The 17,359-nt window shown below is 41.6% G+C and overlaps 1 protein-coding gene across 2 annotated transcripts in view; it reads right to left on the bottom strand.

Moving 5' to 3' along the window:
- The window catches only part of lhx5 (LIM homeobox 5), a 45,484-nt gene extending 34,409 nt beyond the window's left edge, over positions 1-11,075 (bottom strand). The window contains exons 1-3 of one of the 2 annotated variants that reach the window (XM_015365972.2): positions 10,423-11,075; positions 7,157-7,380; positions 815-1,092 (exon numbers count right to left, since the gene is read on the bottom strand). In XM_015365972.2, coding sequence (XP_015221458.1) covers positions 815-1,092; positions 7,157-7,380; positions 10,423-10,592 — 672 coding nt within the window. In that variant the 5' untranslated portion in view covers positions 10,593-11,075. The remainder of the gene's footprint in view (positions 1-814; positions 1,093-7,156; positions 7,381-10,422) is intronic. The other variant, XM_006640292.3, reaches the window with a different exon arrangement.
- Positions 11,076-17,359: the final 6,284 nt, after the last annotated feature.

The following is a 17,359-nucleotide window of genomic DNA, read 5'->3' on the forward strand; positions in this document are numbered from 1 at the left end:
CTATTTAATTGAAAGCTGTTCTGTGCATATTCTCGGAATCGTATCAAAGAGCTGTTAATGGACAACCCGAGGTTCAGCTCTTCGAAATAGCTTCTGTCAATTCAGTGAATGCTGTTTTTATTTAGATATCATGGTGAAATGTAAATAGAACATTGATTTCTCTGATGTAATCCACAACTATATAAAAAGCCAAAAAGAATTCATTATTTTACTCGTGTAATCCTTGGTGCAAAAAACAACGTTTTGCATAACTCATACCAAGGTATTTAATTAAACTTTTTGCACAATTGTTTGAGAATATAGCATAGGGCGATGCGCCTTACTAAACACCAATCCACTTTCGAAATTAAACAACAGTTCTTGAAAATCACCCATGTGTCTGCATTAAGTTTGCGATGCTACGGGAAAAACAATATCAAGCGCACCATCCACGCCCAGAATGCCGCATTCCGTATCCGGGAACTGGCGGACACGTATGTTGTCCTAGAATGCGAAACAATCACATGTGATATTCGTGTTTTCCTGTCGTATTTAATTCTGATGTACTTTTCCATGATGTCAAAAAAAGTAAAAGAAATACCATAGTATTTCAGTAAACAAAGACCATATTTTACCTACAAGAACCTAAGATTCGCAGTTTCAATGTTCCGTGTTGAATTTTTGCCGTTGCTGATCTTGCTGCTTTGGCCTAAGCGCGCTGATTCCAGCACGTAGCTGCATGACCACACTCAATTTCGCTCTCTTTCACGACAGACGAGTGCAGAGACAGGCCGACAGCCGGTGATAAATAGAGGGAACCCCTCTTCTCTCATACCTGAATGACTCTCATGTTGAGGCCCGTCTCCTGCGCCAGCTGCTCCCGGATGTGCCTGGTGGGTTTCGGCGTGGCGGCGAAGGCAGCCTTCAGTGTCTCCAGCTGCTTGGCCTTGATAGTGGTCCGGGGACCTCTTCTCTTAGCTCCCGAGTTCTGCTCCTCGTTCTCGTTATTGTTTGTCTCCTTGTCTGAGGAGGTGGAATTGTCCGTTTCTTTTGTGTCGTCCTGTATCGGGTCTTGGAGGTCCGGCGACAAACTTCTATCGGTACACGAAGACACTGTGGACGGACAACAGAAAGCTCTTTATCCGTTTGCTCGGGTGGACACCTCGCCTTCCACACGCGTCGCTTTCCAACACCAATTACTCGTCATTTCAAAGAAAGACTAAAATCCTCTCAAGAAAGTAACAAAGAGAGGAACGCAGGCAGCGCTCTGTCAGGGTCTCTCTGTCAGAATGAGGTGTTTCTTAATTCCTCGTTTTATTTCTGGGATGTTTTAAACCCACTGAAAGGAGAGCTGCTGAAAGGGTACGCTTTGTGAAACGAGCCCCATACGTTGGAAAAACAGTTCACACGTTCACTAACAGTTCACAAAAACCGCCGTTACAAAGCTACATTTTCTTTTTTAAGATATGGAAGCATAATTTGCTAAGATTTCAAATTTAGCTGAGTAGAAATATATTCACTGGGGCCACTTTGTTCAAGATTTCAAAAAAAAATTATAATATGACATTCCACAGATCTTGAGCTTTTCTTGCAGATGGGTAGACATTTGGCTATAAAGATCTGTAAAGAACACCGAGTTTACCAAACATTTCCAAACTTAGCAAAAGGCCTGCTCAGTACAGAATGTTAATGTCCCTGCATAAAACATAAATAACATACATGTGTTGTCTGCTGGCTATTTCTCCAGATAGGCCAGCTAACCTCGAAACAAATATGAGGTGTTCAGGTAATACATTGTTGGGAATAAACTAACACAACTCAATTTTCACACAATACACACTTCATACTCAGGTAGCTGCCAAAAATGATACTGTGGTACTTGGAATAATCTTTTATATCCTATTTAGTCATGCGCATTATTTCAAAGAGGTACAGAAAACACTAATGTACACTTTGTTTCGAAAATCTGATTCGGTGTCTGCGAATATTGTAGGTCTATGAAGATTTCAGAGGGATTATTTTATACAGCTAGTCACGCTGAACTTAAAATCATGGAAGATATATTTAGAATTCACATCAAGCCACATAACAGGGACTTTAAAATCGGGATTTGTTATTGTTTCACGAGGATCATGCTTTCGGTTGGACTAATATAAAAATACGAAATCAGAATATAACACGAACTTGATTAGAAAGACCTATTCTTCAAATCGTTGTCTAAATTATGGCTTTTCGTCTTGCATTGTCAAAAGGCAGCCATTCTGTTCAAAGGTGACGGATGCACAGCACCAAATGGCCCCGTTACCTCCGGTATTACAGACCACCAACAGCCGACTGCTGAGTTCTCTTTTCTAGAGCCTGTTCTCCAGGAATACTCTGCGTAAATGATAAAAAATTCATTTACACTATTGCACCACGAAATAATAAACAAGGACCGAACAAGGCTGTATTCGGGATTTCCGACCACAAATACGTATAAGAAGTTCTTTCGAGAACCACTAAATAATAAGTGGAAATTAAGTACAGTAAGTGTTTTTAAAAAGACGTTTCTTTGTAACTTTCTGAATTTGATTGTTCCGGTGTCACTATTTCAATGCATTATTGTCCGTATGGATTTAGTGCGTGGGCTAATGTCACAATAAATAATAAATAATCACAACAATGCAAAACAAAAGCATGTTGGCCAAAAAAACAAAGCAGGCCAGTCCTGAATTCAAATGCAAAATGTTGATCTTTCAAAAGAGGTTAACTGGGTGCTTTTGGATAGACCTTTAAATCACACGGACACACGGAGTGTTTAGGGTTAGATTCAAACACGAATTATTTTCTTTCTTACTGCCAGAATTCATTCAACTCACAACCTAGAGGTTAGACTTTAGTTTGCATAAAATATCTGTCATTTCTTTCGTTAGTATTAGCGTTCTTCTACGTTTAAGCCTTATTTTTTGTAGCAATATTCTTATAAAAGGGTTTCCAAATATTTCAAGGGCACATTCTTTTAATATACTGTAAAAGAAGAGAAATAGGTTGCAGGTGAAGAATTCAGCTTAATTAAACTACTGTCTTTTTACTACGTTCTTACCTCATGAAAATAAACTATGGATGAGGTGTAGATTCGTATCGACATTTTCCATTCTTCAATAGAAATAACCACAAGTTAAAATGCCAAACTATCAAATACCAGTAACAGGCAGAATTCCAGGTCTGACGTTTAATGTATGCCGTCATATTCTCTTCCCTTTTCTTCGTGACTATAGATCTGAAGGCGTCTTGCTTAAAACTTGTGACAGATTCTTCAAGAAACAAAAGTCTGGAGAGTTTTTCAACACGGCGAAGCTGTACGGAACCACACTGCGTACAGTTTACACACGCAATACAAAAATAACTATCAATGACGGGTGTAGTCCAAGACAAATTAATATTTTAAGACTGGCACTAGCGACTCAGGGGCTCACTGCCAGCTGACGCCACACGAGCTTCCTGTAACACGGTTCTAAACACACCTCACTGAACTGAGCGCTGCCTCCTGTTTAGCAATGGAGCTCTGCCAGGCCCTGCGCGGATATTCGCCAGTGTGCGGTGCGGTGCTTTAGCGCTTGGAACCCAAAGCAGTTTGGGAATAGAAGCGAGTTTACCAGACACACGTTTCGTGTGAAAGCAGACTGATGGATAATGTGTCAGAAAGAGGGGGAGAGAAAAAGTCTAAGCCGTTTGTCAAAAAAAGAAGAAAATGTCATAAAAAGCATCTGAGCTCTGCGGTGTAAAAATATCATTTAGATTATTTCACATTGTCTGTACTAGCATAGATCCTTAAAATCTGGAAACTCTGGTGAGGTTATTTAAAAAAATATTCGCAGGAAAAATACGAACTGCTTCTCTGGAGTCTTTCTAATCGCGCCAACCACTTGGGTACCTTTGGCGTTTGCGCTGACTTGTGACGAGACGTTGCCCTGTCCGTGGTGCTGAATTTCCTCCCAGGAAGATTTTTTTCTAACCGCTCCATGCAGCGCAGGGTCGAGGGGGAGCCGGAGCCTATCCCGGCAAGCAGTGGGCGGAGGGCAGGATACACCCTGGACGGGACATCACAGACTTTGCCCTGCACACACCGACACCTGGGCCGATATTCCCAGAAGCCCATTAACCTAGTGTATTTGGACTGTGGGAGGAAATTGGAGCGCCCGGGGGACACCAGCACAAACACAGTGGGAACATGCGAATTCCACACAGACAGCACCCCAGATCCGGAACAGACCCCGGGGCTCTGCAATGCTCACCACTGCACCGCCAGGAGAACGACGTTCTTCTACATTTGTACGCTGTCACGCAAACACGCTGTCACACAAAAGTGCTTAAACACTTATCCACGATTATGAAAATCTCATGCCAGCCTTGTATATAACACGTCTGAAAGTAATTTACTTAAATGGAATTTGAAATCTAATTAAAATACACATATTTTCTACTGAACAGGATTATGCGGGATAATCTCGTAAGAAAAAAACATGGATCATTTGAAACGTTTTAAGCGATTAAAAATGCATTGGATTCGCCGAAAATGACATTATTAAACAAAATAGGTGGGTACCTATGTGCACCATGTCTTTTTATAGTTTATTTTCTTTGTTGTTCAATATAAATATAAGTTGTTGGAAGAGGAGGAAGCAGAAACTGACGCGTCAGATGTAAAACGCTTCTTAACAGGTAATCATTTTAATTTGCCACGGCAGGGATGTAAACTCATGTCAGATAAGAATTGGGATACACTATTATTCTATTCTCTGTACTAGTTTTATCCCTCTTTGCTGTGTCTTTGGTCCTGTACAAACGCCCACAGCATTAAGACACTCTGTACAGCGACACCTGGCACCTAAGCCTGTGGTTCTTGAGGAATTCTTTTAAATCCGTGTTTTCACAAACAGCAGCTAAAACAACAAAAAGCAACACTTTAACCAACTGTTTCTGTAAAAGTTATCGTTTCACTTTTATTCTCACTGTAGATTTGTTTTCTATAAAGACGAGCTGATCATACTTGCGAACAGGCCTGGGTTAATTTGCACTGCGGTTGATTCAAGTTGGATCATTTCAGGGGTAGCTTGAAGACTTCAGAAGCCTCAGCAGGCAAATGGATCCGCTCATTGCGTCCATTTGACAAAATTCTCATGGCCTACATCAAACTTCTGTTTGTGTACATAACGGATCGACCAGCCAGTCGTACTCCAGTCACATCTGTTGTATGAGAACGCCCCAGTATCTACAACTAAGGCGATACCAGCCCGCTTGGATGCGTCTCTACGTTTGTTTGAGAAAGCACGCGCCTCGTTTTTGCGTGTATTTAACACCGTGCTGGGGGGGTGCTGGGGGGGTACGGAGACAGTGCTGCTGCCCCGCGGGGCGACAGATACCCCCAGGAAGCGCCTCGTGCTAACCCCACGCGCCCCAGCCCTGGCTGCTCCGGCGTCGTCGTCGGCATGATCGGTGATCGGTGATCGGTGATCGGTGATCGGTGTACTAGACCACAGTGCAGCAGGACACATCTGTTACAGCCCCCCCCCCCCCCCCCCACACACACACACACTATAAACGAGAAATTCACACCAGGGGAGAAGTATGATAAAGAAGCAGGTGTTCATAACCCTCCAGCTCATCTGCCTACGTGCGCGGTTCTGAATGGTAAAAGATGGCGGAATTTGGATGGGGGCTCCCTGGGTTTAGAAATTGAAAGCACACGGAATTCGTCATGGCTGGCGCCAGACATCATTTTGCTGAACGACTGTTTTGCTTGTTTTATTTTCCTTAATTCATGAGACGATTCAATTAAACAAGGCCGAAGGTGGTACAAGACGCAGACTTAGAAAACTATTTATTTAGTTGATTGTTTATTTGTTTGTCTCCCAAGCGCCGGCGTTGTGTTAATATGGTTATGGGTATTTTCCCGCAAAGCAGGTGCTGATGCCAAAGCGGCTCCATGTTTTACCGGGGAGCCAGCCTAAGCTCTCCCGTGTGCCAGCACAAACTGGAATACACTGCAGTGTTTGCTTTTCAATATTAATTGAGCGAAAATTAACCACTTTTTTTTTAGTTTTCACACAGTCAAGCATAAACTGTTACTGTAACATCCCTTTAACAGTCGTTATTAGACGACTGGGAAATTGCATGTCTTGGAGGTAAGAGCTCCAGATGCCAAAAGAAAAACCCAAATATATTTTCATTCATTATACTGCATGGAAATAAATGTAGAAAGATGATGCATGCATGTATCTAAAACTGTGTAAATCATGTTTAATATTGATTTAAGCAGATAACTGTCTTAAAACGTCTTGGGCCTGGTTTTGGTTAATTTGGTCAATTAAACTTTCAATCCTGCCCACCAATGGTAGGTCAACAACTTAATTCCCTCTCTGCGAAAGGAAACTCGGCGCCCGGTATTGGTTAAGTAATTCGCGAGAAAGACGTAGATCGAAAGTTTTTTGGATCTCAATGTTGATATGAATAAACGAATGCATAAATAAACCTGAATGCAAAATTTGACTTTGCCCTTGGCGAACTATTTCTTTAAAAAAAGTCCATAATCCCTGCTTGTGACAGATCAGAAGTTATGAATGTAGCAAAAATCAAAGTCCATACAAAGTAGACGAAAGCGCATGTACCGTGTACCAGCGCATTCCCCGCTTCGGAGCCCAAACGGCAGCTCAAGCAGTATCCTGTCACAGTAATAACTGCGAGAAAGATCAACAGAGATAATCGGATGATATATGTAAACTTGAAACCGGACAGGTTAAGAGATAAAGAAATGTCAAATATTCATAAAAAGAAGGCATCGTTCGCTTTCACTCTCGCTGAAAGTGTTAGCAAGCACTGCGTGACTCTAAAACGAAAACTGGTCTCAGCAGAACCGCGAAACCTCTCCCTTTCTCACCTCGGAGGCTCCAAATGTTTGCAGCAGGTTTCTTCAAAAGAACTAGATTTTCTCCGATTTATGAAGTTACCTTAAAAAAACAACACGCCTCACTAAAAGCAGAAGAATTGAACACAACCCTCAAAACACTGAAACAAGAATGCCCACGGAAACGGAAGAAATTGTTAATGTGAGTAAACCTGTGTGCTGCTTTACAGCGTCATTTGTGGTTGGATTCTGCATGCTGGACAAACTACAAACACGAGTGCAACGCAACTTTACCTGAATTTAAACTGACTTCCTTAATGGCGCTAGTGTTCAAGTAATCTTCTTTACACACAAACTTGTTCTCGTCAATTATATACAGTTCCTCTCCAGTGGATAGCTGCTTGTTGCAGACCATGCAGGTAAAGCAGTTTAAATGGAACACCTTGCTCCGAGCTTTTCTGACGAGGTCGCTGGGGGAGATGCCCTGAAGGCAGCCGGCGCATTTTGTGCCGAAACGTCTAAAACAGAAAAGGGAAAAAAACAAACGGTCAAAGAGCCACGTTTTATGCCAAACACATAAAAGCGAGAAATGATAGTAACCATCTGAAAACAGACAGCGCGGCTGTACGTGTTAAGACAATAATATGGTTAAAACAATGGTCCATCTCGATAATTATAAAATGGAGGTTGTTTTCCTTCTCACCCGGAAAATGGATGATATTAGCAACTCTGTGACAGATTCGACCTTTTATTTTGCCATCGCAATAGAGCTGGAGGAGGCCTTGAGAGGTTTCAAATTTACATTTAAATTGGCCGCACCTCACCAAAAAAAATCTGTTTAGGGTTTGCAGGCTGCAAGACTGCTATTGTTCAGTATAGGAGAAAACAGGTTCAAATTCCATACGAAAATCAACAGATACTTTCTCTTCCGTTATATTCGTGTACTGTATTATTCGTCTAATAATAATAATAATAATAATAATAATAATAATAATAATAATAATAATAATAATAATAATAATAATAATAATAATAATAATAATGTTTGATTTTTAAGAACAGAAATAAATTCGCGGACCTCCACATGTTTAGCTGTACTTCATTCATCTGTAGTGATGAATAAAGACGGTACGGTAAGAGAAAACTCTTCGGTTTATTACTCTTAATGAACGGCTGATGGGTGTCGAGCAACATCGCCTTCCCTTTTTTAAGGCCCCAAACAGATTATTGCAATTGTGACTGAGAGCTAAAAATTAACCCGACAACAGGCTTCCGCAATTCGCATTAGTGACAATCGACACATTCAGAACAGCGGCAGATCTGACAGGATTAAGAAGACTGCGAACGTTTCGCCTTGTAAAACCATTTGCCTAAAATAAGCTGATACGAGTGTAATTCACATATACCTTTCCGAGATCACAAAATGAGTGTCAGGCTATAATGTCGGCAAAGCAAACTCAATTCTGAAGAGAAATGTAAATCTATTTCTTTTATTCTTTCTTTGTCATGGATCAAATGTTCTTCGGAACATGCGCCTCATTTTCCAACATTATTTGAGGAATGAATGGGATTAATCTTTCTTATTTTTATTATTGCTGCTGCTGTTTTTTATTATGTATTAAATGTTTAATTTTTAAAAATGAAAACGAACATAATAATATTATCGACTGCTTCACATTGCTGTTATTATCTTTTTGTGCGAGCTCCTTAATTTATTTAATGAATGAGATATTTATCACTGGAAACTACAAATAGATAACTATTCTACCAACACCCAGCCTTTTAACGTGGTTTCTTGTGTTGGTTTTTTCCTTCAACGACCGCATTTACCTAAATGACTTTGATTTAGAGTAGGCACTGGAGGTCATAAGTCATTTGTGTCCTATCCTGGGGGCATAATTGTCTCATTTACAGTTTTTTTTCTCTTTCTCATGGTGAATGTTTACAAGGGCTCCTCCACAGAAACGGCGCGCAATGTAAATCCACTGTCAATAGATTTATTTGCAATGGGCTTGTATCGCTCCCTGCGCACTTTTCAAATGCACCTGGAGAAGGTCCGTAGAAAAAGAGGCTTTGCCTCTACTTACACAACAAATAGACACATTATCGTCATTATTGTCAGCAGATAAGAGGCCTTGTAGGGTCATTTGAGGGGGATACAATTGAAATTCCGAATTTGATGGCCCCCGCTAATATCGTGATAATTAGGGCTGTTTGGGGCCTCAGAAACTTTAATAAGGAAATTCTCCGCTTGTCATCCCTTTCAAAGCATCGCGTTACTTTAAGTCTTTTAAAGACCTAGATGTTGATGTTTTTATTTGTATGAATATAAAATCAGAACTGTACTGGAAGAATTACAGCTGCAGGATTTGGTACTGACCAGATGCTGCTAAACAATGAGATATATCTTCATAGAAGGGACCTGGCGAGCAAGGGCGATTTCAGACAGAAACACTTGCGATCGGGAGCCTGTAAGATGTACAGGGTGTGTGACAGTCGATCCACAAGAACTAAACTTGATTCCACTTCCATTCTTGAAGGGGGTTAGAGAATCTCTCAAGAATGAAATCAGGTTAAATCCTTTTCGTTTAATATGGCGTTGTTTAACATGACGGGGGTTTAAGGAAATTGTCATCTAAGCTTCTAGTTATTTTCCTCTTATTTGATTGCTCTTCAAGTCTGTGAACCTCCGCACAGAGACTGTCATGTGAAAACAATTTACTCAAACAAGGAAATAGACGTCAATGCTATTCCCTGTTACTCGTATTTTTAAAGTGAAATAAAACGGGGTATTGTTCAAGAATGAATAACAATATCGACCCCCCCAAACCAAAACAACAAACAGAAATCCTCATTATTTCGATTTTCTTTAGATTCACAAACGGGTTATTCAGCCTCTTCACCTCTTGATTATTTGTAAGTCTGACTCCAATAGAACAACTGTAAAGATATCGATTAATCCTGGAAGTGAAAGTCCACATAGGAAAGAGGGCCGTCACCAGTACTGGTCAGATTTCCTCGTCACAGACAGACCCATAGGTTAAGCACGCAAAAGAAAGCTTTTTGGCGAGACAGTGAATTTTACTGTTTGTGAGCGGTTCACGTTGATTTTGTCTGTTTAATTAGACATATCTCTGAAGTGCATATATATAGTTTAGAATGCGTTTAGAAGCACATTTCGTGTTGTGATAGGGATAAAATAACACATCAGCATAACAGTGAGCTTTCTAATGCAGGAATGAGCTGTTTCAACACTATTGTGTTAACGCCACATTTTTGTGTTATTTCTTCTTGAAATGATGTAGTCATCGCACGAGCGTGGTTTTCCACATCTAGAAATATATTTTTAAACAGATGTGAGATACTAGAATGGCTTTCAACAAAAGGTCGAAACTAACAAAATAAGTGATATCTAAAGTTTACATACATCTACGTCCAATGACACGAACACCACGAGCTAATAATCCCCAGGGCAGCGCTGGAGAAAAGGCCGTCGGTACTGGAGGTGCGCGCTGCACAGCCTGCCTGCGCCGTCACCTGCGGAAACTAAAACGCCTTACCTGAAAAAGTCATTTTTGCAATAAAGCTTGCCGTCCCGGGAAAAGCATTTCTCCGTCAAATTGCACTTGCAGTCGCAGCACTGCACGCACTTAACGTGCCAGGCTCGGTCCAGCACGTTGAGCAGGAAGCGGTCCAGGATGGGCCGCTCGCAGCCCGCACAGTGCACCATCCTCACGCTGTCCTGGAGGCGACCCAGTGGCGACCTGGCGGAGCGGTCACGGCTGTCCGGACCCTGGTCCCCGGACCCTGCGTGGAACAACGTGTTGGCTGCCGGAGAGTACCGCCCGCGGAGCAGGTCTGTCCCCCTCACCGCGTCTCCAGCCCCACCGCGCAGTGGGCGACCTCCTTGGGCGCTGGTACCTACAACAGGCAACCTGAGGAGCTACTCCTGCCTCCCAGCGTCTGTCATCCTGATCCTCGGGGGCTACGAGCGGCGGACAGCCTGGTCTCCTTCTGCGCTGAAGCGCTCTGTGACGATGGGTCGCATGAATGTTCTTGTCCGCTGGGGCGAACGCATGGATTGAAAATGTACTTTTTTCGTCTTCTTCTCCTTCTTGGTACTTTTTTTCCCCCCCGAAACACCTCACGCAGTCACCATTCCTCCCATCATTGTGCTGCCCGTCTTAGGTAATTCGCGCATCCTTATTCAGATTCGGTGACGTTTCGGGTCACGTTCCGACCTCGACGGCCAATCAGGATAGGGTCGCCATAGCAACCTATTTAATTTATAGTACATCTAAATTGGCTCAAACGTTGCGCCGGGCACACTGGAAACAAACAACTCCTCAAAATGGTTGAGGGTGTTATATATATTTTTTTAAATGGCGTGGCTTAAGACCAGAAACAAAAGTATGTTTATTTTTTTTCTTGATGTTGGTGTCGTTGTTTTTATTATAGCAGACGTCACACTACGTTCAAGTTGGACTCAGAACAACAAAAGCAATAATTCTTTCCAGCCGCTCAGACATGCCGCTTGGGTCCTTTTACATTCAAAACCAATACTGAAAAGTGCTTTCAGGAATAATGGCTTTTCTACATAAATACAAAAGCCCGAAGCCACCAACTTTGCAAAGAGATATACTCGAGAGAAAAAAACGAAACGAAGGATACGTAGGTAGGCCGCAGCGGGATAAAACTCACAGAACACAAGCTCCCCGGGCTGTCCTGAGCCACAAATCTGCGCCAGTTTCTTCCTACATGTAGGCTATCCTGTTCGGTGCTTAATCGATATAAAGCGAAAAGCAATCTACTCCCCACTGAGCAACACGGCTGTGATACACTGGCGGCTGACTTACACGCCAACCAGCGCGGGAGATCCGTCGCGTAAAGACCACAGCTACAACTTGTTTCCTCTTCTTCTTCTCTCTTTACTTGCAAAAGTAGACAGAAGACGGCTCTCAAACTAAAGGCACTCGGGGGACTCAATACCAGCTTTACTTATAAGACTTCTACCTGCTGTCTGAAATAAAACCTTCTAGGGGGTCACATAGGTAGGTCAGCCTTTTATTGGTTTGGAACTGTAACACCACAGAAGTGTCTTGCTAGCGCTGTGAATATGGAATGTGAATTATTGTGGGTGTATGTTTTTTTTACACTAACCCTTAGGTTTTGTTTTCCGATTTATTATTTTCATTTTTTTTCCTTACCGAAGGTGTAGTCTGTATATTTCAAATAAAACTGTCTCCGCTCTTAATTTTCCGCACTTACGGTTTTCAAATCTTAACTTGCTATCGTGCATATTTACGCAATTGTGCTTATCTTCGCAGGGTATCCTGTAAGATTACAAATGAAAAAAAAACCCGACGAAGAAAGAAGAGAGAGTCTGTTGACATCTTTCACACAGCAGCGCCAGAGGCAAAAAAAAAAAGTTTTTCGGAATAAAATTAAAACCGAGGTTTTCTACAGCAGTGCAAGCAAGTTGTGTCTCGCAATATTTACAGGGAGATGTAAAGGGATTAAGATGGCGGGACTCCCCTTCTCAAATAGAAGGGGAGGGTTTGACAACGGGCTAGACAAAGTAGCTGTTAATGGGGAGGAATTGGGATGATAAGTTAGTCATTTCATTAGCGGCGTTAATGAAGGCTGGGAGCGAGCCCGGGACCCGCTCGGACCCCGGCTCGGACCCCAGCGGCGCAGGTGCAGGCCTGCGGGGCTCGTTTGTCCGAGATGCGGGGTTTTATTTGTCTGGCACGATCATTATTCGGCTCCGAATGAGAACGTCATGCTCTTTACTAGGTCTCTACAGTTTTGTGATTTGTCAGTCCTCACGTTTTATGTTTTTACTGAATATAGCGATTTTGTTCTGTATGATCAGGAATCTCCGGGTCTCTTCGAGGTTTTTAAATTCTTGATCTTTTAAACATTTGTAGCCTCCTTTCTCCGAATCATCGTGGGGGATAATATTTTATTGTAAATCATATCTGCACGGTACAAACGACATATCATAATAACACGACAGCAGAAACCAACAAAAAAAAACGCAAAAGCCCGTTTAAAATAAAAAAAGGCTTCATTTAAATACCGCAAAGAAAATCTCGAAGCGATACCACACGCTATTACATTACTGCTAATTTTCGTTTGTTTTTGATTCTGGAGTTTCGAAAAAAGACTTGAAATTTAATTGAAATTTCGTGTAGATAAAAACCTTTTATGAGTTATACATTTGTGACTTTGTCTTTCCGCAGTGTGCATGTTTTGGTTGGGTTGAGATATTCTTGTGGAGAATTGCGGTAGCTGGTACTATGTGATGGTTGTAGATTGTTATATATGCAGATCCCAGCAGTAACATAACAGGCGCTAATATGTTAAAAGTGAGGGGAATTGGGGAAACGTCATGCACCTTCTGCAAAAAAAATATATATTTTTTTACTTTTGAGAGACGATACGCTTTTTTTAAAGTAAAGTAACGAAAACCACCTTCTAGTTTTCATAGAAAGTCTAAATATTGAAGTCCTTTCGAAGGCATTACGAACGTGTTAATGTAACACACGCACCTCCGCGGATGTGCGCGATAATGATATAGCGGAGTCTCCGTGTTGAGCTGAACAATAGTCTGTATTTAAACACTCATTCAATCCGTCGGTTTATAACCCGTTAGGTTTCTAACCCAACCCACAAGGCTGGGTTAAAAGGATGCAAACCTTTGGATTTACAATACCAAAATACTCTTTTTAAAAGATTAGTCCAGATACATTCCTTGAATTCTCACTCGAATTTGCCCAATCACCTGTACGTGGTTTCATTAATTTCTTAATTTCGTTTGAGGGAGGAAAAATAGGTTTTACGGACATTTTCGCCTAAGTATTAAGTCTACTTTGTAATTATTATAAAGAAAGAAGCAGCGCATAAGACTATCAGACAAGCAATCAGTGAAATAAGTCGTTTTTACATGTTGAAAGGGCATCTTTGATCGCTGGGGTTGGAATGCTTTGACCTAGTTGATTAACTCTTAAATGTATTAGTATTCCAGCGGAAAAGACTGGCATCTTAATACCCAGCGGACAGTATGTATGCTCCGGGACACACACAAGCTCGAGTTTTAAAATCCCATGCAGGGGGTGCAAATGTTAAGAGTTCTCCAAAACAGAATAAGGAAGGAAAAAACATCAAAACTGACTGAGTGAAAGGTAGGACTATTTGAAACTAACTGTGAAAGAGAGACGTTCGGAATGCAAAAGAAGTGGATGGTCTATACGGTATAAAATAGATGGACGAGAATATTCGTTTCAATATTTCGGTATTCGACGAATTCTTTAGCCGGTCATATTCACCCGAGGCAAAATTCGTTCCAGTACGTCCAGTAGCGTTACAGACAGATTTTTAATGTCAGTATTGATCCCCAAATAAGCAGGAAGGAGAAACCAAACGCGAATTTGAAGGGGTTCTTGCCTCTGTCTCCCCTGCTCTGCTCTGCTCTCCCAGCCTCACTTGACGCCAGATGAGCCGAGTGTCTCACACGCAGGGGCTATCAGCTTGTTTTTTTCGAATGTTGTTTTGCGACTGGACTTCTCTTCCCAGAGCTCAACAAATTGTCACCGAGAGGATTTGACTCTTTTGTGTTTCAATATTTTCATTTGACGTAAGACTACTTCCAGGAGAAGACAAAAGAAAAGACGTCGATATAGCTGGGCTCAGCGTGTGAGAGTCATTTATTTACTGAATGTCACCCCAACAGCTCTGCGGAACGCGGGCTACCTGCCCTCTCACTCCGACACCAGTTAGACAATGACCACCAGGCTTTACTGCTAAATGTCACACGATTTGGAGTCAAACCCTGCCTTATTTTTTTTAAAGCAAAATTAATCTTAGTAGGTACCGAATTAGTGAGGAAAATGACAGAACGTGCTTAAAAAGGGAGAACATTTTTTTGTGAGACGGCCTCTTAACACAATTAATCAATCAATTCACATATCGATAAAACAAGGATTTTGAAGAGGGTCCTGTTCATCTTGTACATGGAAATTGTGAACGAAAATGTCCAGGACGATTGTTGGAGTAGTTTGTAACTGTTTGTAAATCGCTATGCGATTCCACACCTAAATCGGAATTCAGCAAATTGCAGAAACTAGACTTGAAGCCCTCAAGATCGTTTCCATAAAAAAATATAAAAAATAGAAATCTGAAACAAACGAATTTATCATTTTCTCCACGTTACAGGTCTTGCTAATGCATCAGTAGTAATAAAACAGTATCGGATTACCTAGTTTATCTTTTGTCGAGACTGTTAGTTTCTCTGCTCAAGGACGCAGCGGTTAAGAGAACGAGGGATCTAAATGTTTTGACACCTCATAATTAGTCAAAACAGTTTTATGGCTTTTAGTATTTGGAGAGAGCATGAGCCTCATTACTAGACTGGAGCTTTTGCAACACAGGAAAGCTACGTCTGCTCAGAGCGTGTCTACAGTCTCGACTTTCCTGGTCCGGGAACTGCAGGTGTGAAGCAAGTCGCCTGTCCTTTCGCTTTTTTATTCCCTGATATATTAACGGCCCAATTTTAACCTTAAACAAACCCAGCATGCTTCTCATAGGTCCCCTGTTTTTTACACGAGTGGCTGAGTTCCAAATTGTATATTTAAATAGTTCGCAGCATTCATGATAGCACCCCTTTGATTTCGGCCAAGCGGAACAGGCCCAGCCAATGAGACCTCGCCGTCGACACTTCTCAGCAGTGTAGCAGTGACTCAGAAGGAGAGGCTCACAGTTCCCTGCATAAAGCCTCTTTTCTTTTTTTCTCCTCTTTTTTTCAGGAGGTGAAGGGGTGGTTATTAGCTAACGGGCGGTTTCTGAATTAAAGCTCAAATCTGTCAGTTATTTCATCAGATAGCCCGGAGCTCAGACTACAGCTGTGTGCTGGGTATGGACCTCCTTCATCGAGATGTTCCGCCCAGCAAACCCTGACGGTGTTTACATATCTACTAGTTTAACACTTAACTACATTTTCTCAATTAGCTATCTAGTGCCCTGACGTTCCCACTTCTCTGTCCGATAGTAAAGCAAACAACCCAAAACACCGCTTAAAACATAGCGACACAAGTCCTTTCAATGTTTCACTATGACGAAAATTTCATAAATTCACCCAAGACAAATTTGATGCAAATAACCCATCACATTAAGACGTACTAATCTCGGTTTCCACGATGCCTGTAGTTACTGTTATTAGCAGTACTAGTAAAATGGCACTGTCAAACACGTGCTGTTTGGCGTTTTTCACTCGTGAAAAGTCTGCTCACCCCTGCCCCATGTCTGCATGAGAGCCACAGCTGAAACTCCGACAGACCGCAAGGCTTTATTCAATTCAATTAATTAATTATCTCATTAACGGGAGCAGTCCAAACAAGCAAACTCCGCAGGTTGAGTGCATTTCTTCTGTTTCATCACCTCGGAACACTGAGGAGCTCTTGCAAAACGAAACAAATGATTATTATTTTTGTTGTTGTTATTAATCGCGGATATGAACGGTACAGAAACAGGCCATGGCTTTATCTTAGAGTATGTAGGGAGATTTTTTTGTTTAATATTAAATAAATACGATAAACAATCGCAAAATTAAACGCACAGCTAAGCTGAAAGCACAACTGTATGTTATTGTGTTAACATATTACGGTAAAGGAGATCCATATAAACAAAAGCACGTAACCAGATATTTTGCTTCTACCACAGGTCAACTGTTAACTTACCAACTGCGTTTATGCGTTCAAATCAACAAAAAATTACACAAAGATGATTTCACACAATTCTGATTGAGATATCAAAAATGTTACAATCAACGAATACCAGTGGCATCAGGAATATAACCCTACTGCTGCCGCTCATAGAAATAACTGTTTTAAACGTATTTATAAAAGTTATCAAGAGATGTTCTCGCTAATGCAATTGGTACTGGCTAGTCATTTATAATCAGTTAAAATATAATCAATTTATCAGACCATAATTCTTCTGAATAGGCGAGCGGTCAGAAAAGGCGCTGTCTCGCAGGGGGCTGTAAACCGTGTCTGGCGGATATCGGCGAGTCGGCCGCGCACGGTCTGCGACAGCTTGGTGGGACGGCCGGGTTTCACGGGCTTTGGCTCAGTGTTACATTTGGCAGGATCCCACATCTGCTGTAAAAACAGACCAATATTCACCAACAATACGCCGCCGAACCTTTCACACCGTTTGTTTCGAAGATGTAAACAATGACTTGATGAGCTGTTTATAAGGAGAGGTTAATTTTAGAGTTTATGTGCGCAGGCGGGCTGCGTGCAGCTTTTCAATTTCTGCTCTTTGATCTTCTCTTTCTACACAGGCCTAGATATAGCGGAAGCGGCTATATCTAGAAATAGAAATAATAAAAAAAAAACGTTTCTTCTGCAGATTTCCTGTGAACACCCTCCAGGACTGGAATTTGGGATTGGGAAAACAGGAACGCTTCCAAAACCAAATCGATGCTGGGCATTA

This window comes from Lepisosteus oculatus, chromosome 22, assembly GCF_040954835.1.
Source record: "Lepisosteus oculatus isolate fLepOcu1 chromosome 22, fLepOcu1.hap2, whole genome shotgun sequence".
Lineage (NCBI taxonomy): Eukaryota > Metazoa > Chordata > Actinopteri > Semionotiformes > Lepisosteidae > Lepisosteus > Lepisosteus oculatus.